General features: G+C 52.0%; 1 protein-coding gene across 4 annotated transcripts in view; it reads right to left on the bottom strand.

Moving 5' to 3' along the window:
* Window positions 1–3992: 3992 nt before the first annotated feature.
* The window catches only part of DKK3 (dickkopf WNT signaling pathway inhibitor 3), a 48667-nt gene continuing 25889 nt past the window's right edge, over window positions 3993–26770 (bottom strand). For 2 of the 4 annotated variants that reach the window (XM_057552996.1, XM_057552995.1), the window contains 4 exons: window positions 9032–9124; window positions 7780–7924; window positions 6415–6571; window positions 3993–5694 (listed from right to left, as the gene is read on the bottom strand). In XM_057552996.1, coding sequence (XP_057408979.1) covers window positions 5373–5694; window positions 6415–6571; window positions 7780–7924; window positions 9032–9124 — 717 coding nt within the window. In that variant the 3' untranslated portion in view covers window positions 3993–5372. The remainder of the gene's footprint in view (window positions 5695–6414; window positions 6572–7779; window positions 7925–9031; window positions 9125–26770) is intronic. The other 2 variants (XM_057552998.1, XM_057552997.1) reach the window with 1 other exon arrangement.

Raw genomic sequence — 26770 nt, 5'->3', positions numbered from 1 at the left:
CCATCCAGTCATCTCTCCCTGATTCTCCTCCTTCCATGGTACTAGTGGCAAGTCAACGTGTCCACCTTCTACACAACCATCCCCCTTTGAGACGTCAATGGCTCCCATACAAATTTTATTTTTTATTGAAGTATAGTTGATTTATATTGTGTTAATTACTGCTGTACAGCAAAGTGACTCAGTTATACAAATATATATACGTTCTTTTTTCATATTCTTTTCCATTATGGTTTGTCACAGGATATTGAATATAGTTCCCTGTGCTATACAGTAGGACTTTTGTTGTTTATCCATTCTATATGTACCAGTTTACATCTGCTAACCCCAAACTCCCAATCCATCCTTCCCCACCTCCCTCCCCCTTGGTAACCATGAGTCTATGCCTGTGATTCTGTTTCTGTTTCATAGATAGGTTCATTTGTGTCATATTTTAGATTCCACATACAAGTGATATGGTATTTGTCTTTCTCTTTCTGACTTAACTTCACTTAGTATGATAATCTCTAGTTGCATCCATGTTGCTGCAAATGGCATTATTCTTTTTTATGGCTGAGTAGTATTCCATATGTACCACATCTTCTTTATCCATTCATCTATCAATGGACATTTAGGTTGCTTCCATGTCTTGGCTATTGTAAATAGTGCTGCTATGAACATAGGGGTGCATGTATCTTTTTGAATTATAGTTTTGTCTGCATATATGCCCAGGAGTGGGATTGCTGGATCATACGGTAATTCTATTTTTAGTTTTCTGAGGAACCTTCATACTGTCTTCCACAGTGGCTGCACCAACTTACATTCCCACCAACAGTGTAGGAGGGTTCCCTTTTTTCCACACCCTCTCCAGCATTTGTTATTTGTAAACTTTTTAATGATGGCCATTCTGACCGGTGGTACCTCACTGTAGTTTTGATTTGCATTTCTCTAATAATTAGCAATGTTGAGCATCTTTTCATGTGCCTATTGGCCATCTGTATTTCTTCTTTGGAGAAATGTCTCTTCAGGTCTTCTGCCCATTTTTTGATTGGGTTGTTTTTTTGTTGTTGTTGAGTTGTCCCATCCAAATTTTATGAGTGTTTCTCTGAAAGTTCCTCCCATAGGTTTTAGCCAAAGGAATAAGTCTAATTTCCCCTGCCTCACAGGAGGTCAGACAGGGAAATAACCTGTTTTCCAAACACTGCCATCTCCCAAAAGGGGCTTTCTTTCCACCTCTCTCGTCATCTTTATATAGGGCAATTGAGTTGCTGCTGCTGCAGCGGCACCTCTCAGCAGCCCGTTATGAGGTGCCTAGCTCCACAGCTGTTGGCCCTCTGACTTTGGAAACCCAATCTGGCTATCAAAACATAATCTCTAATCTAGTTGCATTTCTTGACTCTCTGGAGGGGATGCACAGACTACAGGAATACTTAACTGCCCTTTATCCCACGCTTCCCTCCCACCACAGCAGGCTCCTGGCTTTTCTCTTCAGCTCTCATCCTTCTGCCCTGCACCCCTTTCTCCTGATTGTGTCAAAAGTGCAAAGAACCAGGCTAGGGAGGCTAGAAAAGCCAGACCCTGGGAGGAGTAAAGAGGGAGCAGGAACAAAACATGAAGAGGGGAAGCTGGGAAGAGTCAGCAGCAATCATTGTTCCATCACAGTCCTCTTCCAGTTTAGTCTAAGGCCATGTGGGTGGACGAGCCAGCCACTCCTCTGGGCGGAAGGTGGGGCTCAGACTTGGAGCCTGCACCACACCCAAACACTTCATTTTCTAATCATCTTGCTTTCCCACTGAGGGTGGGAAAGCGGGTGGGTTGGGATTCATAAAGCTGCACATTGTTCCCCTTTTAGTTGTTTCTGGTTTCAAACAACAAAGACTAACAGCAACTTTATCTGTCATATTGCTGGTTTACTTTAGAAGGAGTCCAGAAATAGTTGACAGAAGGGCTGCTTTCCTCCTCAACGTCATCAAGGACTCAGACGTTTATCCTTCTGAGGTAAGTAGAATAACGGCCGACAAAAGATGTCCATATCCCAAACCCCAGACCCTCTGAATATTTACCTTACATGGCAAAAGGGACAGCAGATATAATAAAGATTAAGGACTTTGCCATGGGAAGATTATTCTGGATTATATATGAGTCACTGGAAGTGAAAAACCTTTCCCAGCTGCAGAGATGGCACCAAAAGACCCAACCTGTTACTGCTGGCTTTGAAGATGAAGGGGGCCATGAGCCACAGAATGAGAGCAACCTCTAGAGGCTAAAAAGGGCAAGGACGTGGTTTCTTCTCCAAAGCCTCCAAGAAGGCAGCCCTGCTGATGGCCTTGATCTTGATCACATGATCCCAAGATGGCTGCTGCAGCTCCAAATGTCACATCCTAAACACCTGTGCTCAAAGACAGGCAACCAGGGAAGGGGGTGGAGGGTGGGGACATACTTCCTGTAGGCCTCTTTCCTTTTGTCACTCAGGTAAAAAACCCTTCCCAGAAACTCTTCGGCAGCCTTCCCATTTCCAGGGCCAGAACTGGGTCATGTGGCCGTCTCTAGCTGCAAGTGGGGGCTGGGAAAGCAAGTGTCCAGCTTTTTCAGCCTCTGTGATGGTGGGAGAAGCGCAAGAGGGCTGGGATTAGCTGTCACGTAATTGAAATGACAGCATCTACCGTGACTTCCTTGGCAGGAACTCCGGATCTCGGGAAGGGCAGGCAGGAAGATGCAAGTACCAAGCTCCACCTAACCTTTAACACTTTCCACTTAGAATCGTGAGTAGAGGAGATACACCAGCGTGTTTATATGTGAATTTCAGCCAGGAATTTTGCCAAGCGTCTCATGTTCTTAACATTTTTGTGGCTATGATGACAAAGTGGAACAAGATAATATACCTGCATATAAGCTCCATGAGAAAGTGACCTAGTTTTTATCTCATGTGCCACTGTCTCCCTGGCACCTAACATAGGGCCTGACATTTAGTAGGTGCTCAATAAATTTTTGGATGAAATAATTTTCAGCCTCTTCTCCAAACGCTCAAATTTACCTTGCCTTCCAGCCACTGTGAATTACTTGCAGTTCCCCCTATATACCATCCCTCCTCCTTGCCTCCCTCCCTCTGCCTGTAGCCCAGAATGCCTTCTATTCCTTCTGTCCTCCTGATGATATACTATCATCTTTGAAAGCCAGTTTCCATGCCAGCTCTCCCAAGCCACGTGCTCCTTTGAGGATCCCGTAACGCTCTGTTCAGATATCGGGTTGACTGCTTTCATTTTGTCAGTGCTGAGTTTAGTGTATCATCTCCCTCATTAGGCTGTGATGCCTTCAGGGTAGGACCCTATCTGGATCAACTTGGTACCCCTAGTGCCTATCACAGCACCTGGTTATGAGTAAATATCTGTTGAGTAATAAAGATGTAGAGTGGTCCTGATGATTCTGGACATTGAAGAGAAAACAGCTAATTTTAAGAGATAAACTTGTCAGTATATCCTGGGCATACTGTACTAGATATTGTTTTGACTTCTAGCTCTATCACTTAATCTTTTTGAGTCTCCATTTCTTCATCTGTTAAATGAAGAAAATACTCATGGGTTCAAAGAATATTGAATTAATATGGGTAGACTGTCTAATCTGGTGTCTATCAATCACCCAGGTGACCTTCATATATAGTAGTTTATTATTATGGATTATTATGCTCACTGAAGATCTTACTGTTTGGCCCAGATCTGCATTTGATTAAAGAAGCCCCCCCAGAAAAGAGGCATACACATTCCATTTACTCTCTTTCAGAGACAATGAAGCACTGACACTCTTAAGGACTAATTCCCATCCCAAAATGGTTAACATTTCTAACATATTTTGATGCTAAAAGAGGTATGCTTCCATTGTCTGGAAAATTTGCTTTATGGAAGAACTTTTTTTTTTCTTTTTGGACAATGCAGGTCATTTCTATTTTATTTTTTCTGGCTGAAAGGGCTTTATATTTATTCAAAGTCAAAAGGAAAAAGAAGTCCAAGAGCTACAAAAGAGTAGTTTAAGTGATTTATGCTTGATTTCTAAATGCAACATGTGTTTATACATAATTTAAAACTTGAAGAAAGCATGCTTATACAATTGTGTGTGACTTTAACATTTAATAACTCTGAATACATGATGGAAACAGTCCATGACACTTGAAAATATTTATAGAACAGCATACAATTCAGTGCTCTTAGCTTGGATATTACAACCATATTTCACAGTCTTGCTTGGCTTGATTTTCTCCATGCAGTCAATAATGGTCTTCAGTTGCTGGTAAGTGGTTTTGCAAATTTCATTTATAATCCTGGCCCTAAGATTACCTAAGTACTGTTTCTGGCACGTTAACTTACATATTATGCTCCGGTCATGTGTACCTTCAAAGTTACTGATATAACTGACTGCCACAGGGGACAGTGTCAATACCTCTGTCTCCACTGGAGTGATGGCCACCCACACTGGGGAGAACGCTGGGGAGAATGCTGTTTTTCTGACAGCAGAACTTCTTTAATCTTACAGGGATGTGTGAACTAGTTTGACCTTAGTTCCAGATGTGCCTCAAAAAAAAAAAAAAGGAAAAAAATCTCATTCTTTATCCTCGTAGGGGGTACTTTTGGTGGCACTGAGGCTGGTGGGGAGAGCAGTGGGCTTGGAACCACACCTGGGTGACATCCTGCTCTGGTCTTCACTAGCTGTGTGACTTGGCAAGCCACTTGACATCTCTGAGCCTCCGAGATCCTGACAGACGGGGAGACCAACGCCCCCTTCACCAGGCTGTGGTGAGAGGACATGACACTGCTGCCCTGGCACAGAGGTAGGAGCTGAGTAACACTGCTGAGAGGATGAATGCAGGCAACGCTGAGTGAGAACGTTTCACCTGCAGCAGCTGAGGGCAGCGCTTGCCTGTGCCCATGGGGAGAATGGCATGAAAGAATCACTTGTTGCATTTTCGCAGGTTTACGTTTGCAAAGCAGGGCATTCTTCTCCACGTGTTTGAGTCAACATTTCCCCAAAACCCATCGTGGGGAAATTCTGCATTCTTTTCCATCCCCTCCCCTCCAACTATTCTCGAGGCAATGTCATACAAAACAAAACATGCCGTCTGCCAACCAGCAGAGGCGAAGCAGCCAATACTTTGGACCAGTGTAGCAGCCCTATTCTACCTTCAGCCTCCCACACCCTGGTCTTCCCCGGACACCAGAATTGTGATGCATGGGGGAGGGGGGTGGGTGCTGGGCAAGGGTGCAGCCCCTCATGTTGTTTCAAGCCAGAGGGGGAAATGTACTGGGAAGAGGGCACGGAAAAAAAGCCTGGTGAGCCCACACCTAGGGACACAGCTGGGGAAATAAATTAACTACTTCTGTTGCATGTCTACCCATAGAACAGTGGGTCTAAATCTCCTCTCCCTCCAGCAGCTCCGAGGCGGCCCCGAGCTCCCTGAGAGCCATTTCCACTGACAGGCTCCTCTCCAGGTTCTCCAGCTCCCGGCGCACCTCCTCGATGAAGCCGCCGTCTTCGTACTCGTCCGGGACGTCTCTGGGCACCAGGTTCGCTCCGTCCTCATCGCGGCCCCCGACGAAGGTGGGCTTGCACATGTACACCAGGCTGTGGCTGCGGAGGGAGGGACGGGGACGAGGCCCAGGCCCCCAAACTGAGGCCCCGCCCTCTGCACGAGCCCAGCTCACTTTCACGGCACCTCCTCTAACATCCTGCCTTAAAGCAGATGCCGAGGGAGGGTCACCTTTGGAGAATGTGCTCCAAGGTGAGCTCCCCCACGTCTAGCCACAGGTCTGTCCTCCTGTCACGGACCCTCTCTGGCAGCCCTGAGGACTCCGGGGTCTGAGAGTTTACAGCCCCCTGCCCACCCAGGCCCCCAGGCAGCAGCAGCCCCTGCTGCACCTGTGGGGAGCCCTGGGCCTTGTGGGCCGGGGCCAGGGTTCTGTCTGTCTCCCCAGCCACCCTGGATTCTGCTGGGAGAGAAGGCGGAGCAGCGGCTGCTGAGTGAGATGCGCACGGAGAACTTAGCCTCTGAGCAGGCCTGGTGCTTCACGTCTCTCCACAGCCTCTACTCTGCCGGCCACTCTCCCGGCTCCCCTCCTACCTCTCTGACTGCACCTTCTGTCTCCTCTGCTCTTTCATTGCGCTGGGCCTGGGCTCCCTCCACATGCAATCTTTTTTAAGGTCATCTACTGAGGAGGCTTCAACCCTCACACAGATGAGCCCAAATCTGTACCCCTGGCCACACCTCCTGAGCCCTAGTCCTATAGATCCGCTATTGGACCCTCCATCTGGAAGACCCAAGGACACCTCCAACTAAACCTACCTTAAATTAAATCCACATCTTCCCCCCACCCTGCTCCTGCTCCTGGGTCCCCACTGGGTGGCACCTCATTTGCTCTCAGCCCCCGACAGAAAGGGCAGGTGAGACCTCACCTCTGAGGCTGGCAGAGGAGGCCACTGGCACATGGGCATCGGTCCAAAGCTCCATCAGGCTCCAGCTCCCAGGTGATGAGATCCAGAAGCCGGCTGGCAGGGTCGTGGCAGAGCTCACCCTCCACGGGCAGGGGTGTGCACACAGGAAACAACAGACCTGGAACCAGCTGAGGGTTACCCCTGTACCAAGCAGGCAGGCACCAAAGGAAGGAGCAGAGAAATGGGGTGCAGCCCCCCAGCTTCCACCCTGAACCCCAAAGTGGAGGTAGGGATTGAAGAGGTGGAATGGTAGGAAACCAGAATGACGGCGTGGGCTCAGGAGGAACAAGCTGGGAGGGCTGGAGCAGTTAGGGAGGACTGGCTGGAAGAGGTGGTCTTGTGCTGGGTTTTGAGGCCAGAGGTATGGAGAAATTAAGAGTGGAAAAAGGCACTGAAGTTTTTTTTGGAGGGGCAGGAATTATTGTAACAAAATATGTGTTCAAAGAAAAAAAAATCTGGAAGGATATAGATAAGACCTTTGCTTATCTGTATCTTCCAGTTTTCCTACACTGAAAATGTATTATTTATATAATTAAAAAATGAAAGTAACTATGTTTATATATATATGTAGAAAATAGAAAAAAAAAAGGCTGGAGCACAGAACCAACTAAGGCCTGAGGTTGGGCTGGTGAGAAAGGTTGGGACAGCGAGATTCCCAGATGGGCCAAGGAGTAGAGAGAAGAGGAGAACAGGTAAGCTGGACCCGGCAGAGGTCTTGGAAGGCCAACTGAGGAGTGGAATTGAAGTGACAGGACAGGAGCAACCGCAGCTCCCAGAGGAATGATACCCAGGGAGCCATGTCCTTGAGGACAACTGCTGGGGCAGCAGGTACCAGGTGGACGAGGGGTTGAAGGAGGGGGTTAAGGGACGGTTTCAGAAACACCCGTGGATGGGGAGAGCACCTGAGCAGACCTCACCTGGGACGGGCAGTGAGAATGGGAGACGGGAGTAGAAGGGGGCCACTCGCAGGAAAGCGGACCAGGGCCAGGTGCTACCCTGAGGCCTGGGGAATGGGTGGAATGGGATGGGGAGGGGGTGCCCTCATCCCACCCATCTGGGGGTATTCCTCCCTCCTTGGGCTCATGCATCCTGAAGGAATTTAATTTCTAGGCATCACAGGGGGAAAAAGAAAAAGAGAGAGAGAGAGCTGGTCTTCAGCCCCGGGCAGAAGTTGTGGCGCTGGGACACATACCAATGAGCATTGGGGACCCTGCCTAGGAGAAGGTCCCTGAAAAGGTGTGGTTGGCATGGACGGGGCCCCAGGAGGCCCAGTGTGCTGGAGCTTGGGACAGGGCTTGTCCTGCCCCCAGAGGGGAGCCCACCCACCTCTCTGGAAGGCACAGCACAGCCCCGGCTGGCAGTCCCTCTGGTTGTCGCAGATGGTCCCGTTGCCGCCTTTGGTGGCCGTTTTGGTGCAGTGACCCCAGACGCACAGCTGGTCTCCACAACACTCGCTGTCCCGAGTGCAGAGCTGCAGCGGGAAGGGAAAACACAGGCGGCTCACGGACCTGAGGGAGCCCAGCCTGTCCCTGCCCCCAATCCAGAAGCCTGGAGACAGCGCAGGTCGGCTAACCCACATCCTCCTACTATAGACAGGAGGAAACCGAGCTCCTTGGTCTGGGGGTGTCTTAGGGAAGTCAAGGGGGGTGGAGGTGGGAGCTGGGCAGGAAACATGACACCTGGGGGAGTCCTACGCAGCTTGAGATTTTTATAAAGGATGGTTGCATCTTTTCGGTTCCCCCCCAGGCTTGGCCTTGCCTCCTTTTCATTAGGTCCCTAATTAACGGTCAGGAAGGAAGATGGCTTATGGCCCACAGACGCAGGCAGCAGCGTGAATCTGAGCAGCTGATTAAATTAGGGCCCAAGCCTGGGCAGCCACATGGACAGGAGGGCACTGGGCGCCTTGGACCTGGGGTCGCACGTGTGGAGTGGTGGCACCGAGCAGGCCAGGAGCTGCCTAACCACAGGTGGGGCCAGGCGGGGCAGCAAGAAGCCCTCTATTTTCCAAACTTGTTATTGTGCTGTGTTATTGCCTTAATAACGAAAAGGACCAGAAAAGCCCATATATGGCTTTGTCCAAAACATCTGTTGGGCGGAGGGAGTGTCACTCTTTCCCGGCTTCCCGCTTCTCTCTGGAACCTCCATCTGGAACATGCTCTGGCTTCTTCCTGGGCCTCCTTCTGCCCTCTCTGAGCAGACTGGGAGAAAGATCTGGGGGGTGGGTTGCCCCTTCCCTGCCCAAGGGCTGCCGTGGTGTTGCTGGCTGCGTCTACTGGGATGGTCTTCCCCAGGGAAGGGGCAGGGTGGGGCCTCCTCTGTCCTCCCTCCCCATCTCTGGTATCTATGAGGTGGGCAGGGTGACAGCAGGTCTGCAGACGGCTTCCTGGTCACCCCAGGAGTCAGCCCCACTGGGCACCATGGACTGGCTGTTCCAAGCGTGGACACGGTGGGGCCCTATAGGAGGCTTCCAGGAAGCCCAGCTGAGAACCGGGGGCCACTGGCCTTCTCCCCCGGGTCCCCTTTTCTGGGCCCCCATGGCCCTGGCGCTGCAGCTCTGGGGGCCTCTGGGCACACTCACTGTCTGCTGGTCCCGGCACGGCTGGCAGGAGTACTCGAAGCTGGAAAACTGGCAGTACCTGCCAGGCCCACAGTCCTCATCAATGATGCACTCCTGGGAGGGAGGGAGGGAGGGAGGCAGGGAGGGAAGGAGAGGAGGGAGCAGCTTCATCAGTGAAAGGCAGATCAGCTGACCCGCGGTGCCCTGGAAGGGCCAAGCCCCACTTTATCCCGCAGTCTTAGCCCACAGGAATGAGAGAGCCCGCCTGGCTCTCTCACTTCAGCATCCACTCCCTCCAGGCTAGCGGGGCCCTCAGCCACCCTGCACGCCCGGGCTTCTGCCCTGCAGGATGCCACACCCAGTGCACGCAATCAAGTCTGCGTGCAGCCCTCCCCCTCACACACCCGGGATGGGAGCACAGAGACTCAGAGCCATTCTTCAACGAGGAGCAGATGGCTTTAATAAGAAGAGCGAATGAGTTCCAGGCCCAGGTGGCTGCACAGGAAGGGCTGGGGTCCCGGCCCAGCAGGGCCCTGCTGACAGTGAAGGGAAGTGCTGCAGAGGCTGCGCAGCTGGGCGGCTGCCAGGGGGCCTCCTGAGGCTCCTGGTCTGGGGTCCACGGCTGCCCGGCAAAGGCAGCTGCCAGCTTTGAAACCCGAGGAGGGTGCAGGTGGCACTCAGCCCTACAGCCCAGGTGCCTTCTCATGGCTGCCAGCCCTGCTCGGCTGGAGAAATGGGGGAGAAAGGGAGAGAAGGGATCTGTCCACCCCGAGGCCCAGGAGAGGGAGCCCACCAGAGAAGCCACTGCGGCCTGGCCACGGTCGCCAGTCACGGGCAGGAGCAGGGCTGCTTTAGCTCCGGGCCTGCTGTCAGGCTCAGGCCCGGGGCTGGCAGGTTCAGAGGCAGGGAAGGGCGGGAGAGGCGAGAGGCATAAGATCCACCACTGCCAGCCCGTCACGGTGCAGCCCCGGCGGGCTCAGTGTCCCTGATCTACCTCGTGGCTTTCCCAGCAAGCAGCAGGGAGGGCTTACTTTCTCCATGCTATCAACCTGGAAACTGAGGCTCAGAGAGGCCCCCCAAGGGGGCCCCCCAAGATAGAACAGCTATTCAGGGTAGGGGGACCCTCTCCACCACCAGCCCTTGGCTGAGGGGGCCTAGGGCTCCAGATGCGGCCGTCAGGGACCCACGGATGAGGAACTCTCCTGAGGCGGGTGTCCTGGGGCCCTGGCAAACCTTATGGAAGGGTCTGGGGGAGGGAGGGACCTGCCTCTCCGCTCTGACCTGGGCATGCTCCATGCTGAGAGCAAGTGTGGAGCCCGACCCGGAAAGGCCTGGATGGGCAAGCCTTGGCCTAAGTGGCCTGGGCTGGTCCCTACCTCTGCTCTGTGAGCTGAGGCACCAGTGCTAATGGGTATGGACAGGAGACTGTGAACGGGGTCTTCTAGGGACCCCCAGGGCCACAGCATGTGTGTAGGCCTGGGGGTCAGCAGGGAGGCTCTGGCCAGGCAGCCTAGGGAATGAAGCTTTGTCCCTGGGAAGTGACAAGTGTCCCCAGCCCAACACTGCAGGCCTGAGAAGATGGGTATTTGGTTCAGGGCAGCTGCAGGCTTGGCCTCTGTATAGGACTGTTGCAACTCCAGCCTGGCACTGACCCCCAGCCTGGCATACCTCAGAGCATGCGGTCATGCTCTGTTCACCAAGCAAGGTTCACCCAGCCAGGAAGACCATCAGTCCCACTGGACACCATCTTCCCACAGCCCCTCTGAGGGATGACGGGGAAGAGGCCAACCTGGAGACGTGGTACAAGTCACCCCCATGTGCCAGGCTCTGTGCTCATCAGGGGCTCCAGAAGGGACCAGGGCTGACACCCAGAATAAGTGAAAAGTAATTTAAATCTCTACTGTAACTTCTCAAAAAGTGACAAGGGTAACCAAGCAGGACCCAATGGGGCCTTCCTGGGACAGACCCTCACCCCCACCCCATGTCCTCCACCTGCCTCTTGTTTGTAGAAAAACTTTAACCTCCTAGGCCTTCCCTGAGTTCCAAAGAAAAACTTTAGTCAGAAAAGTGAGAAAATGCAGAACCAAAGGAAAACAGTCAAGCAAGACAAAATGGTGATAGTTTAGCCATTAAACATGTCCTTGAGCTGTTGTGCAGATACTGAAACCCCCAGCAGGTGGAAGAAGTTAACTGTATGCTGATCACAAGCCCACAGACCCCAGGCAATTGGAACCACAAGACTGATGATGTTGACTCCCGGTTACCTTCCCACCCATCAGAAGAAAGTCTGCAAGCTCGTCACGCACATGTGCAACTCTCTCCCTCAACCTGTCTTTACAAACCCTTCCCTGAAAGCCAATGGGGAGTTGGGATCTTCTGAGCTTTACTGCTTGCTTGGCCTTGCAACAAACGCTGCACTTTCCTCACCACAACCCGGCATCAGTAGATTGGCTTTACTGTGTGCAGGCAAGTGGACCCAAGTTCGATTCAGTAACAAAAGGAGAGCACAGGGCTTCCCTGGTGGCACAGTGGTTGAGAATCTGCCTGCCAATGCAGGGGACACGGGTTCGAGCCCTGGTCTGGGAAGATCCCACATGCCGCGGAGCAACTAAGCCCATGAGCCACAACTACTGAGCCTGCGCATCTGGAGCCTGTGCTCCGCAATAAGAGAGGCCGCAACAGTGAGAGGCCCGCGCACCGCGATGAAGAGTGGCCCCCGCTCGCCACAACTAGAGAAAGCCCTCACGCAGAAACGAAGACCCAACACAGCCATAAATAAATAAATGAATAAAAAAAAGCTTTAAAAAAAAAAAGGAGAGCGCACTGCCCAGCACCCTGCAAGATGACCTAAAATTGCTCTTCTCTGTGTCTCCCCCAGCGTCCCACTCATCTTGGCCCACGAGCCCCCTCCCACGGCTCTGCCCGAAGTTTCCGTCACCACGGCAGTGCAGCAGCTCAGCAAGTAGGGTCTGCCCTCCCAAAAGGAATCGGTCTTGTCCCTGTTCCCAACCCAGCAACCCTAAAAGGTCAGCTGTTTTTACTGGTGAGAAAACTGAGTCTCAGAGGGGCGGAAGGGCCGCCCAAATCAGGGGCTGAGCTGGGGGCAGGGCACTCCATCTGTGTGACCCCAGAGTCCATAATAGCCTGAGAAGCTGACAGGTTTGTAAGTAAAGCACTCAGCCACCGTGCCTTCCTCGACACAGACTCAACTCAGCCAGTTAAGCCAGAAGCGTCCTGACATTTCTTCCAAAACAGAATAGCAAGAGCATGGGGTGGGTGGGGGGAGGAGGGAGGGAGGGGTAGAGGGCCCACAGGTATCAAGGCCCTTCTCTGAACCCGGCCACATTTTGAAGCATTGGGATGCAAACGTGAATAGGAGAAGGCCTTTGCCCTCAAAGAATTTATCATTCAATTTAAAAAAAAAAAGGCAACCCAGCAGAAAAGGAGAGAAGGGCATGAACAGACAACTTACAGCCAGTGAAACTGCTTTGTCTCTTCACGCAGAAAAGATGTTTGATTTCACCAATAATCAAGGAAATGAAACTTGAAAGAGCAGAATACCATGTTTTCACTTAGAACAGAAACAAGAAGTTTGATACTATCTGCGGTAGGCAGAATACTGCCCCCCCCACCGCCAATGTCCACACCCTCATCCCTGGAAGCTGTGGACATGTCATGTTACATGGCAAGGGGACATTAAAGTCACAGGTGGAATTAAGGGTGTTAATCAGCTGACCTGACATAAGAAGCCTGGATTATCCAGGTGCACCCACTGTAACGGTAAGGGGCTTTGCACATGGCAAGGGGCAGCAGGGTCAGTGTCAGAGCAATGCCACATGCAAAGACCCTCATCCCCAGTTATCCAGACCTAACTGGCTTTGACTATGGAAGGGCCATGGGCCAAGGATCAGTATTTCTCCTAGACCTTCCAGAAGGAGCACAGCCCTGCCAATACTTTGATTTCGGTCCAGTGAGACTCCTGTTGGACTTCTGATTTATGGAACTGTAAGATAATGAATTCCTGTTTTTAAACCACTAAACATATGGTAAGCTGTTACAGCAGCAATAGGAAACTAATACATTGCATAATATCCCATGTTGGTAGGGATTTGAGAAACTGAGCATTGCCAGATGGCAATTTGGGGGTAATTAAAATTGAAGTAGATGTTCTTTGCAGGCAATTCATCAGCATCTATCAAAAATGTAAATGCAAAAACTGCGGTGGGGTGGGGATGGTGGTGTGCTGAATTGGGGGATTGGGATTGACATGTATACACTGATGTGTATAAAAGTGATGCCTAATAAGAACCTGCAGTATAAAAAAACAAGCAGACAAAACAACTAATACTAAACTTTCATTGGGTTATTTGTATGGAAATATGTTAATATAAATGTTTCAGACTTTACATGAAATTTCTAAAAATCTTGTATTTGTATGGAAATATGTATGGAAATATGTTAATATAAATGTTTCAGACATTACATGAAATTTCTAAAAATCTTAAAAAAATAAAAACTAAAAAAAAAAAAAAAAAAAAATGTAAATGCATAGTTCCTTTGACCCAGTAATTCCCCTTCCAGGTGGCTATCCTCAGAAACACTCATCCATATGTGCAAATACCCACGTACAGGGATGTTTAAGGCTATACATCAGTGTAATATTTGTAATCCAGAAATAATGGAAATGCCCAATAAGAGGGGACTGATTACTGTACAATCATTCCGTGGGAAAATGGCACCAGGCACACATTAAAAAGAATGAGGGGGGCTTCCCTGGTGGCGCAGTGGTTGAGAATCTGCCTGCCAATGCAGGAGACACGGGTTCGAGCGCTGGTCTGGGAAGATCCCACATGCCGCGGAGCAACTAGGCCCGTGAGCCACAACTACTGAGCTTGTGCATCTGGAGCCTGTGCTCCGCAACAAGAGAGGCCGCAAAAGTGAAAGGTCCGCGCACCGCGATGAAGAGTGGCCCCCACTTGCCGGAACTAGAGGAAGCCCTAGCATGGAAACGAAGACCCAACACAGTCAAAAATAGATAAATAAATAAATAAATAAAATTAAAAAAAAAAAAAAAAAGAATGAGGTAGTTCTTTGCGCTGTGATGTTTACAATCCATCAGTAAGTAAAACAAGCAAGTGAAAGAAGCATGTAACCTCACTCCTGTAAAGCAGAATAACAAAACGTGTGACACGCGCCTGGACCCAGCACAGCGCCTGGCATGCGGGGGCACCTGATGGATACACGCTGAGTGGATGAAACCACTTGTATGTTACTGGGGCAAACAGGCTAACAAAATGCTGCCCGTTAGCACTGATCTGGGAACCAAAGCAAGAAAATATGCACATTCCATTAACTTGGCTTCTCATTCCCCAAGAATCCTGTAGACTTGGAATTTTTACTACATACGTCCCCTTCCAGATCTTTAATTTAAAAGATATGAGCTGTGGGGGCAGGGGTGGACTTCCCTGGTGGTCCAGGGGCTAAAAGCCCGCGCTCCCAGTGCTGGGGGGCCTGGGTTCGATCCCTGGTCAGGGAACTAGATCCCACACGCCGCAGCTAAGAGTTCGCATGCCACAACTAAAAGATCCTGCATGCCGCAACGAAGATCCCACGTGCCACAACTAAGACCCGGGGCAGCCAAATAAATTAAATTAAAGAAAAAAAAAAAAAAGATATGAGCTAAGAGCCCCTGCTGTTCACAATTCTCCATCAAGCAAAAGAACAGGTTCATCCTCAGGAATATCTTCCTTTCCCTAAACTGACTCCTACGCAGAACAAAGCATTCCCTACAAAGTCACAGTGAAGCAATTAATTTTTTTCTAGGTATGGAAAAATTTTTGGCATGGAACCTTGTCAAACACTTTTGAAAAATCCAGATACACTAAAGCAATGGTTTCCTTTGCAGACATGTTTCTGCTACCTGCCAGGGGCTCTGGCAGGTTAGTTCAGCATGACTGACCCCCAAGAAAGCTCGGTGCTTCTGTGTTAACGGTCTGCCGGCTCGCTTATTGTGGATGTGCATTCCCAGCAGCTAGAAATGCTAGAGATGCTCTTTGAGAATTGTGATCATACTGGAAACCGTGGAACTTCCAAGTGTAAAGAACCCCTAGAGGCCAAAAGAGCAGAAACTGAATTCTGGTTTTGCCACTTCATAGCTGTGACCTATCTCACGGGGCTGTGAGAATGCCAAAACATTTTTAAAAAAGAAAGAAAAGAAAAGAAAAGAATGAAGGGGTCATGTGAGCACCACGGAGCAGGTGGGATGAGGTGCTGGGGTGAGATGACAAGCTGAGCCTACACCAGCTGCCCACGGCGTTCTGGCACCAGGCCCAGGCACGGCCGGGTCACTGCTGCCGCCACTCAGCACCAGTTCTCCTGAATCTCCCCAGCGCGGGCCTTAGTACCCACACTTCCCAGATGTGGAAACTGAGATTTAAGGTGAAGGATCTGTCCAGAGTCACCCAGCCCAGACGTGGCGTTGCGAGTCCAAGCCAGTGGGACTGACCCTGAAGACAGGATCCTTCCATCTCCCCTCCTGGGAGGATCACCTCTCTCCCTTCAGCACCAACCAGTCTCCTCCTGTGCCTCAGTCCCAGTTTAGCAGAGCCCGCCTGGGACAGGGCCCCAGGCCCCACACATCCCCGGAGACTCAGGGCCAAGGCCACGGCCCGTGGGTGTCTGGGCCTCAAAGCTGGGTCACTTAGAACCAGCTTCTTCAGAGGCTCCTCCGGTCCTGGCCACTCGCTGTCTGTCCCCGCTCCTCCCTCCCATCCTGGTGGGGAAGGCTGACAAACAGCCTAGAGGCCTGCCGTCAGGACCGAAGCCGTTCAGAGGACGGGGTCTTTGTTGTTCTGAGGACGGAGCTATGTTTAGAAGGCGCTCCGCACAGCATTCTGCTCAGAGGCCGGCGGGGAGGCGGGGCTGGCAGAGAACACGCTGGAGATTTGGCAGGATGCTAGGTCGGGAAACGGCCCTGGCACTTCGACACTACCATGAAATACTGGAAAATGGCAAAGGAGCCATTCTGCGTCTTTGATTTTCCATTTCAGAGTTTATCAGGGGAGGCAAAGGAAGGGGGAGAAAACAGCACAGGAACCCCACGAGGCCTTCCTCGGCTTCTGCGTGGCGAGTGGCGGGGGAGCTCAGCTTCTCTGTGGCCCTCCTGCTGCCACACTTCGCTTCTCACACTGGCCGGGACATGTTGTCCACGGGCCCCGGGAATCCAGACATTCTTATATCGAGAGGCCTAAAGGGGGAGGCCACCAGAAGGGCCCCCTGCCAGGGCTGGGGCTTTCCACAGGCTCCTCTCAAGCCCATCTTCAGGGGAACCAGCCAGGGCACATGAAATGAAGGCCCAGGGGACCTCCACCAGCTGAAACTCGCTGGCCCTTGGAGCTACACCCCCTGCAGCAGGGAAGGTGCAGAGAGCACCTGCTGCGTGCCAGCACCTGCTTGGGCTTCCATGGCTCTCTCTATCCTCACAGCCCCGTGACGTCACTTCACATCCCCCAGCATGTGCCTGGCGCAGAGTTGCCATTCAGTTAAAAATACATCGATGAACCAAAGACCAATCTCCACTTTGCAGATGAGTAAACTGAGGCTCAGAGCCCAAGGTCATCGATGGAGTTGGAAACACTAAGATGTAAACCCAAGTCCATCAGACCCCCAAGCTGAGGCTCACTGACCTTCCACCACACCCTGTTGCCTCTGACTACCCAGGTACAGGTTGAATTATGCTCCCCCCAAATTCATATGTTGTAGCCCTGATTCCTAGTACCTGTGAATGAAAAATGTTGCCTGCCATATCAGTAAACAAAGGATGTTGCAGCCATCAAGCCATCACATTACAGCTGCCCCGAACCATGAGCCCTGAGGGAACTCAGGATGGAGACAAACCAAAGGGGCTGCCCACTGCCAAGCCCTCAGCCATTGCAGTCACCCCCAACTGTGCACCCCGGGGGAATTCAGAATGGAGAAAAGCAGGGTACTGGCCCCAGACAGCTGAAGTGAACATCAAAGGAATGATTTCAGTGAGCCCAGACTCCTGCATCTTCCCATACATAGAAAAGAGCTAACTTCCTTAACTTGAGATATCTGGTTTTCTTTTATTAATAGTAATCTTTTGATGTCCTGACTACCGGGCCTTTGTTACAAAAACTCCTATATATCCTGGCTCCCCACCCTTGCCTCTTCGGAACAGTCCCTCAGAGTGATCTGAGAGTCCTCTCTTCCGGGCTTGAAGTCCTCAGAATGTCCACCGAATAAAACATAACTCTCAACTTGCAGGTTGTGCTTTTTTTTTTTTTCAGTCGACATACCTCAGAATGTGACCGTATTTAGAAATAGGGCCATTGCAGATATAATTACTTAAGATGAGGTGATTAGGGTGGGCCCTAGACCGATACACCTGGTGTCTTTATGAAAAGGGGAAATTTGGACACAGAGACAGACACAGCTGGAAGGAAGACGTTGTGAAGAACAGAGAGAAGATCTACAAGCTGTTCCCTCAGAGCCCTCAGAGGACCCACCTCGGCCAACAGCTCGACTTCAGACCTCCAGCCTCCAGAGCTGTGAGACAACACATTTCTGTTGAGTCACCTTGTCACCTAGCTTGCGGTACTTTATTCTGGCAGCCCTAGGAATCTTACACCCGCCACTCCCAACAAGCCTGTGGCCAAATCTCCTCTGTTTCGGACCTTCCACACACATCCAGCCTCTGTTCCTGAGCTTCGAATCTCCCTCGGGGTGGGGGCCGGAGGTATGACAGAGGGGACGGGGGTTGGTGGCGGGGGAAGACACGGCACATTCTGAAGGATTTTTACCCCAGGGACCAGAACAAGGTTTCTGCGCTGAGCCCAGAAACTTTCAACCAGCAAGTTTTTGGCCCCAGGCCCATGCTCTGGTTACAGAGTTTGGATGGATGGTCTTCTCCTGGCCCCAGGTGTGCAGTGGTAGTGCTGGGCCCTGAATGCTCCTGGGATGCGGGGATGGTACAGTCTGAGATAAACAAATGTCCCTCCCAGACGTGGGGCTGTTCTCTGAGCCCCGGCCCTCCTGAGCAGACTGTGGGCACCAACCGTCCTCATCTGCCCAGAACTGGGGGGCTTCCTGCAGTGCCTGCGGGCCCTGCAGTGCCAACACTGGGAAAGTCCCGGGCACTCTGGGAGCACACACCCTCACACCTCCCTCTCTGGGCCCTGTCGCTGCACTCAACGCACTCTGGTTACTCCATGTCCTCCAGCCCCTCAAGGCCACGTGGCACCAGTGTACCTGGGGTTGGCATGAGGGTGAGCTGCAGGCTTTGGGGCCCAAGCCTGGAATTGAATACGGGTTCACTTACAAGCTGGGTGACCTTGGGCAAATTACTGAGCCTCTCTGTGCCTCGCTTTGTCTGTAAAATGAGAAACCTCAAGAGGCTGTTAGACAGATGAAAAGAGATAAAATGTGCATGCTCTTGGAACAGTGCCGGGCCCCCAGGACTCAACCCCCAGGGCGCACCTCTGTCTGCGCTCTTAACTCACTGCAGGAGCTCAAAAGGTGACCGTGGGAAGCCTTGAGTAAGCTTCTGAGCTTAAGTTCAGGCCAGTAGATCTCATTCTATAGTGAATACCTGCCCTACTGAAAAGACCCAGAATGTCAGGTTTAGCCAGGGCTCTCCATCCATCACCACAAGACAACCTCCTGCTTCACCCTGGAGCCCTCTGCTGTGGGGAGACAGGAGGGAGGAGGATAGGTGCACAGAAGCACAAGGGGGGCCCAGGGATGCCCAATTACAAGAGGGCATGCAAGCGGCCAGGAGACACACGATTCAATCACCCTGGGTGCTAGGCACTTGGCAACCCTCATCTCATCTCATCGTCTTCCAAAGTGAGCAAGAGAAGCCCAACTTTACAGACCAAGGCAGTGAGGTCACTTGCCAAGGTAGTGGGTAAGAAGTGGTAGGGCGGGGCACTCAGCCCAAGAGTTCCATCTGACCCTGACCCAGTGCTCTAGGGAGAAAAGGGCAGACCCCAGGGAGCAGGCAGGCTGGGGGCCCAGGCCAGGGGGCAGGAGGGAGAAGTGTGGGGCAGGAGGCCTCTGGGGGAGCCTGGGAGCTGCCAGCTCTGCCGGCAAGGCAGGGCAGGTCTCCAAGGCTGGGCCCTGGTGCACATGCCCAGAGGGCTGGGAGCGGTGCTGAGAGCAGCGGCAGGCGGCCTCCCCTTCCTTCTACGGGATCTCCAAGTCAGCTTTCCCTGTTCCTCAGAGTCCTTTTTTGACCTTAAGACCAGGCCAATCGCAGGAGCTGTGACACTCATGCACATTTGTCTCGAACACAGCAGGGTGCCCCCAGCCTCTCCTAGACGCTGCCCTGGAAACTCTCAGCCTGAGCTGCAAACCTCACCCAGGGTTGTGGCCTGACCCACGCTGCAGGGATCGCCCGATGGAAAAACCCAGGCCAGAGCCAGGAGCCGACGCCAACTATCGTTACCCTAAAGTCCCAACATCTACAAAGGCCTGGGGCTCCGGGGCTGTTCCCACCAATATCTCTTCCCCAGTCACAAAGCCCGTGAAAGAGGAAAATGCGGCCCCAGTTGGGCTCAGCACACCAGGTGTGGAGAACCACACCCCCGAGCCTTCGGTGCCCACATCACTCAGGACACGGTCCTTGAGTTCTCCTCTCCTCCTGCCCCCCCAGAGGGTCTGGGCCCCCCCAGACCTCGGGCCCTCTGGGGAGACCGTCACACCCACAGGTCCTCAAGGATGGAGAGGGGTGTTCCAGACTAAAGCCTGTCCCACAGACAGGCCACAGAGACAGGCAGCCCCACACTCATGGAACTTCCCAGCACATTCTTTTAGCCTGAGCCATGTTGCCTCTGGGGAATTTATACCCATATTTAATTCCAAAAAAAACTTATTCACGTGCCCAATCTGTGTCTAACCCATTGAGTGTTGTCACCGCCTGGGTTAGAAGCAGTGGAATGAGCCCTCCACCCTCTCCCCATCCACGTTTCTGAGGCTCTGAGTCTGCACGGCCCCCACCTCCCATTCCAAAGGCCGACTTTGAAGGTCTGACCTTCACCAAATACACACGGGACACGGTTGGTGCAGAAGATACCTGCTGCCCAAGTCATCAGGAGCCTAACCAGAATTGTTCTGAAAGCTGCTCCAGCAGAGGGGCCCTGGAGGAAGCTGAGGTTGGACTAATTCAATCATTGCCAAATTGGAGGAGACAGGCAGCCCTCCAGGCCCAGGGAATGGCCAGTCTGCGTCTGTGATGGTGGCATAATAACAAAGTGTGACAAGGGGAGAAGTGAATAAAAAACAGGTATGTCCCCCTGTGACCTGAGAGACGGGGGCCCGAGGTTCCGGCACGGGGAGCTCTCTGCCTGCACCAGGCAGCACCTGGAATCGTGAACTGCCCCCTTGGCTGGAATCCTCACTCCCCCAGCAACCCTCAGACACACAACCTGGCCCTCAAGACCCTGACACCAGGTGGGGGGTGTCCTGGATGGGGCGCCAACGTTCTTGCCACTGGAAAGAGATGTTCCTCACCCGTGCAAACTAATCACCTACACATCAGTGAGGTCTGAGTTCAGTTCACAAGAGGGCCAAGGATGTCCAGTGTCTGGATCCGCAGGGCTCAAGGGTCCTAGCAAATTCACCCAGGTTGTGAGTCCCGGTGAGACCTTCACCCTGAGGACACTCCATCTTGTAACTCACTGTCTTCCCACCTTCTCTGCCTACAATGACCCGAGTCCAATCTCTGCACGGCACACAGAGCCCTTCACGGTCAGTTCCCAACCTGCTTTCCAGTCCAATTTCCTGACCTCCCCAAGACCCAATTTTGGTCACTGCTTCTAGAATGCCCTCACTTCCCCACTCTGCCAATTCATTGTTAAGGAGCAACACAATGTGTCCTCCTCAGACACATCCCTGACCCTCCCCACTGGGCAGCGAGGGCCTGTCTCCTGGGTGCCCCTGGCCCTCAGTATCCACCCCAGTGAAAGCCGGGTGAAGAGAGGAATACGTCTGGGCTACAAAGACCAACAGGCATTTATAAGACTTGCCAAGACTGACATTGGGAAAGCCAAGATTCAAGCTGTGGAGGCTTCAAGTGTCTGTAATTGGTTTTCCTCTCTGAGGAATGACCCCGTCCAGCAGCAGCCAAGGTGACCGGTGGCTGGCTGGTCATTTGTGTCTCTAGGCAACCCAAGGTGGGACGTGCCTCAATTCCCAAAGCCCTCTGAGACCTTCACTTGAGTCACTGGCCTCGTCTCACCAGAGCACTTATAGCATCTATGGATTGTTTTTTGAAATAGGTAGTTGGGGGGACTGAAAGGGCAGTCCCTCAACTACCCCATCCAACCTAGGAGAGCACCTAGGCTCACTTTTTTTTTAGTTAATTAATTAATTTATTTTATTTTTGGCTGCGTTGGGTCTTCATTGCTGTGCACAGGCTTTCTCTAGTTGCGGCGAGCGGGGGCTACTCTTTGTTGCAGTGCACAGGCTTCTCATTGCGGTGGCTTCTCTTGTTGTGGAGCACGGGATCTAGGCGCACAGGCTTCAGTAGTTGTGGCTTGCGGGCTCTAGAGCGCAGGCTCAGTAGTTGTGGCGCACGGGCTTAGTTGCTCCACAGCATGTGGGATCTTCCCAGACCAGGGATTGAACCCATGTCCCCTGAATTGGCGGGCGGGCGGATTCTCAACCACTGCGCCACCAGGGAAGTCCCTAGGCTCACTTTTAATGAATCTGATACAGTGATGCTGCATGACTTTCAAGGCTAGGTCATGAGAGGCAACACAGCTTCTGCTTGGCTCTTTCCCTCTTCAGATGCTTGCCCTCTGACCCAAGGCTCCATGCTGGGAGGAAGCCCAGGCTGTGGAGAGGCCGCAGCACCAGCTAATGTCCCAGGTGACAGCCAGAAGCATGAGTATGAAGAGCTTCTAGATGATTCCAGCCTTAGCCACTGAGTCACCCTGGCTTCAAGTCAGAGCTCTCAGACTCTGGAGCAGATATGAACCATCTCACTGAACCTTGTCCAAATTCCTAGCCCCTAATCCATGAGCGTAACAAATGATTGTTTTATACCGTGGAGACTGGGGTAACAGATCACCCAAGCACAGTACATCCCAAACTTGCCCTTTGCCTTGCCAATCTTCCCGCCTGGCACCCTGGTGATGATCTCACGTCTCAGTGGGTAATGCCGGTGTCTATACAGGGCTCACTCCCCTGCTGGTAGGCAGACAGGAAGCATGGCAGGCTGTGTCCTCAGCCGTCTCGGGCAGTTGTTTAGAGCGAGGAGGCCAACTCCATATCCCTCTGCTTGGTCACCTGCTTGGTGGCTGATTTTGTGAACTCTTTCGTCTCCACTCTGACCCTCTCTGGCCTCGGCCAAGCTATGGCCTCCTTGGTCTTCTTGGCTGCTCTCCAAGCCAGACAGGTTTGATGTCATTTTCCTTGGCTGGACATCTCCGCTCACTGTTCAAGAGTCCAGCAGAGCTAGAATTCCTATGAATCCACATGGTTTTTCATAAAATATCAACCCTTGTTGGTGGTGAGTCTCCAAAGTAGCTGCTGACAGCTCCCTGTGGTCCTGGTTGGTCTCTGAGGCAGAGGCCACCCCCCCATCCCAGCCTGGACCCCGTGGTACTGGCAGGGAAGTCCACGGCAAGAGTCTTATACCTTCTCTTTTAACATAAACATTCTGAGCAATGAATGGCCACCGGAAGCAACATCTGGGACGTGATGGTGGGTCCTCCAGGGCTGTGCTGTGTCCCAGGAGACAGGAGTGCCCCTGGACTCCACTGCGTCGGGGGCCTCGAAGGAGACACAGGAGGAGACGCCTTCGGGGAACCGTGAGCAGCCCTCCCTGCAGCAGAGGATGGGCTCTCCCGGAGAGAGGGATCTGGGTGTCAGGGAAGGTCTCCCAGGAGCCAGCTCCCGGGAGTCATGACAGGAGTGTCTATGGAAAGGCACGTCTCGGTTCTCGTTTCCACCAGCTTCTTGGCACTGGTCCACAGCACAGCTGCTGCTGTCCCCTCAGCCACAGACTCAGCCACCTCAGGCAAATCTCCATCACCTTCCTCTTCCTCCTTTCCTGGTTCAGGGCTGAAATTGCTGTGTGGCTCACGTCTTCATGCACATTCTGTATCCCCTCGGCTCCAGTCCTGCTGGGGCCTTGGCCACTTTTTGGGACACTTGCAACCAGAATCAGAGGTCCCCTCGGTGCTGGCATCTGCCCCAGACAAATAACATTCAGCCATGGAGGGCAGCGAGCCGTTGCCATGGCAGAGGTGTGCTGGGCCTTCGTGCGTCTCTGACTAGGGGAGGCCACGGCCAGTGCCAGTCACAGGCGAGAAGGATGCTCGCAGGTGGCTGCAGTGGGCGGGATCCACTCAGGGCCTGTGGGGACCAGAGATCTGTGTCCCCACCCTCACACAACTCCTCATACAGGCCCTAGTGAAATCACCTCGCTTTCAAACAAAGCAATTACCAGGATGAAACGTAAATCACATTCACATTTACCTGCACCCAGCTAAGCCCGGTATGGTTCACACGATCGTGTAATTCCTTCATTCATTCACAGGAAAGGATAATGCAGGAGATGAAGTAGGAACAGAGTAGGTTTCAGGGGCAGGGTATGACTGACTGCTTAGGCTTTCCAGTAAGTAAGCTAGCAGGTTCTGAGAGTGTTTTTACTGCTCAGTTACATTTTGATTCTATTTAAGACCCTCCCTCCATCACTGGGGATAGATGGAGTTTCTCCATATTTACTCACTTGGTTTCTTTTTACTCTTTTCGCATGAGTTAGTGAGCTGACTCGGCCTAACCCAACCCCTTCAAATTGTTTTTCCTTTGCCTTGGGAAGAAAGTCATGAATGTGACATGTCCCAAAACACTCTTAGCCCTTGGAGAGGGTGCCTACGTAAGATCCAGTTTCTCAGAGTAAAGCATCCTGAGGCTCGGTCCCGAGGTGAGCGTGCTGGAGAGAACTGGGGGTGGTGAAGACTAGCTCGTCTTCCTTCTCTTCTTTGTCCATCCCAGCGGCTCGGGGCTGAGTCTGCAGGACAGCGGGTCAAGTCTTCTCCAAGGAAGAACAGACTACGGGGGGGTGTATGATCCCTCCCAAAACATCAAAAATCTCCAATGGGACGTCCTGTCTGTGTCCTCAAGCTGATCCACTGGTGAAAAAGGCCTCAGAGGGAGGCGGAAGTCCGGAGATACATCAGGAGGTGGCTCAGGCTGCCAAGCCCCTGCCAGGGCCTCGGGCCTTCCCAGAGGAAGACTCACCTCCACCGGAGCCCTAAGCTGCAGGGGTCTGCAGGCTTCCCACCTGGCCCACCTGGTGTCAAACGGCAGATCTGGGACCACCTGCACATTCCAACTCTGAGATGGACCCTAACCCTGCATTTTCAAGGGCCCCGCAAAGCCAGTGGTAAGAATTTTTTCTAACTTCAGTTTCCTGCGAACAGGTCTGCGGAGCCCTTAGGCTTCAAATACCTGAACGGAGTCTGGCATTACTGGGGTCTGGAGGTCACGTCCCAGCTACAGTGGGGGCGATCCCACGCCAGGGGATGCAACGGACAGATCCCCTTCAACAACCTTCCGTCTGCCAGGGAGGCCACGTCTAACTCTGAACGACTGAGGCCCCAGTGTGGGCACTGGCCCCTGGCCTTTTTAAAAACAGGGGATCTTAACATTTTTCACGCCATGGACTCCTATGACAGCTTAACAAAGCCTACAGATCCCTTCTCAGAATAATGCATTAGGTAAATAAAGGAAAACACACAAGACTACAAAGGAAAATGATTGCACTGAAATACAGTTATCAAAATATTTTGAGGGCTTCCCTGGTGGCGCAGTGGTTGAGAATCTGCCTGCCAATGCAGGGGACATGGGTTCGAGCCCTGGTCTGGGAAGGTCCCACATGCCGCGGAGCAACTAGGCCCGTGAGCCACAACTACTGAGCCTGTGCGTCTGGAGCCTGTGCTCCGCAACAAGAGAGGCCGCAATAGTGAGAGGCCCGCGCACCGCGATGAAGAGTGGCCCCCGCTCGCCGCAACTAGAGGAAGCCCTCACACAGAAACGAAGACCCAACACAGCCATAAATAAATAAATAAATAAAATTAAAAAAAATATATATATATATATGTATATTTTGAGATACAGTGTTTTATGGGGTTCTTCATTAACACACTGAGCAGTAAGACCTACTGGCTGGTCTGACAATAACCTTAATTTCTAAGTAGTGATGAGCGTAAATGCTGTTTCAAGTCATCTGCGACAGTGGCGAGAGAGCACAAAAATATGCCTGACTGCCACCGGTAACGAGGGAACTGCTAATGATACTGTGGTTTGTTGCCTACTTTCAAGATTGAAGGAAGTGCCACTTTAATTTAAAAGTTGGTGAAAATCAAAGTGCGCTTCTTTTCCATGAGTTCTATCCAGTTTAAGAAGGTGTTTCTAATGCATGTCCAAGGTTAAGGGCTACTCCTTTAGTGCCTCCCATCTAGCACCCTCTTTAAAAGATACATCTCAAAGGATTCCTTCAAGTTCTTTAAAAAAAAAAAAAAAAAGAAAGATGAAGAAAATGTAAAGTAACAGAAAACAAAGTTGTCCCCTCCATGCAGAAAAAGTCACTTCCCCAGGCAACTGCCAGGCCTTTGGATGGGAAAGCAGCCTGGCATCCCCCCTGGGCCTCAAATGGGTTTCTAAAGCCCTTGGTCCTGGCCTCTTTCCTGCTGTCAGCAATTATGCTTTCCCTCCCCCCAACAATCCCCACAAAGTTCACCACAGTGAGGACTGAAAAAGGGGCTTGTGGAATTGTCAAACCTTCCAAGTTGAACCATTTGTGCTAATGAGCTTGGAAAAAGCCTTAATATGTTTCCGTCGTGGAAAAACACATGCTCTGACCTCGTTCTGCTCACAAGTGGCCTCATCTTATTTTGCTTCATCTTCGTGCGATGGCAGGGGACACAGAAAGCTACAGCTCTAAGGGGGAGGCCGTGGGCCGTGGTCTAGGGAGAGTGGTCTGGGCACACCTAGGTTTTCTGCCCCAGACACCCATCATCATGATGGCCCCAGCGCTGCCTGCCGAGGTGCCGGTGCCGAGGAATCCACCCCCATCACCGGGTCTGCTCCAGCTCTCCAAGCCGAGACCCCGGTCACAGGCTATAAAAGGGACACACTACCCCTACAGTGAGCCCCCAGGTCCGCTTCCTTCTCAACACTCCTTGCTGGGTAAGTCATTTAACATCACTGGGCTGCAGTTTCCTCATCTGAAAAATGGGAATGACAAACCCGAACCAATTATGTTGCTAGGAAGATTAACGGCGATACGTGTGTCCACATATCATGGCCTGGACCAGACCTTCAGTTACTATTAGTGACCTTCCCATCTGCCCCTTTTGTAAAGTAGTGTATGGTAGAAGAAGGCTAGGCTTTGGAGTAAGACAGACCTATTTCCAGATCCTAACTACCACTTACTAGCTGTACAACCTTGGCAAGTCACTCTGTGCTTCCTCATCTTTAAAGCAGGGCTGGTACCCCCTGTTTTAGGTGGGTTTGGTTAGAGTTAAGGAAAATCACTTCTATGAAATGGTCCACAGTACCTGGCACATAGTAGATGCTCGATGAATATTAGTTCTCTTCCCTTTCCCTCACCCTCCAAATCCTAGCAAAGCTGTCGGGGAGGGGAACGGTTCTGCCAAGGCAGGCACCGAGCATGACTTCGATTTAGCCTTTCTGCAGGGCGTGTGTTCTCCCTGGGGAAGAAGGTCC

This window comes from Balaenoptera acutorostrata, chromosome 9, assembly GCF_949987535.1.
Source record: "Balaenoptera acutorostrata chromosome 9, mBalAcu1.1, whole genome shotgun sequence".
Taxonomy (NCBI): domain Eukaryota; kingdom Metazoa; phylum Chordata; class Mammalia; order Artiodactyla; family Balaenopteridae; genus Balaenoptera; species Balaenoptera acutorostrata.
Note: the sequence above shows the minus strand (reverse complement) of the source record. Positions and strands in the feature narration are given on the sequence as shown.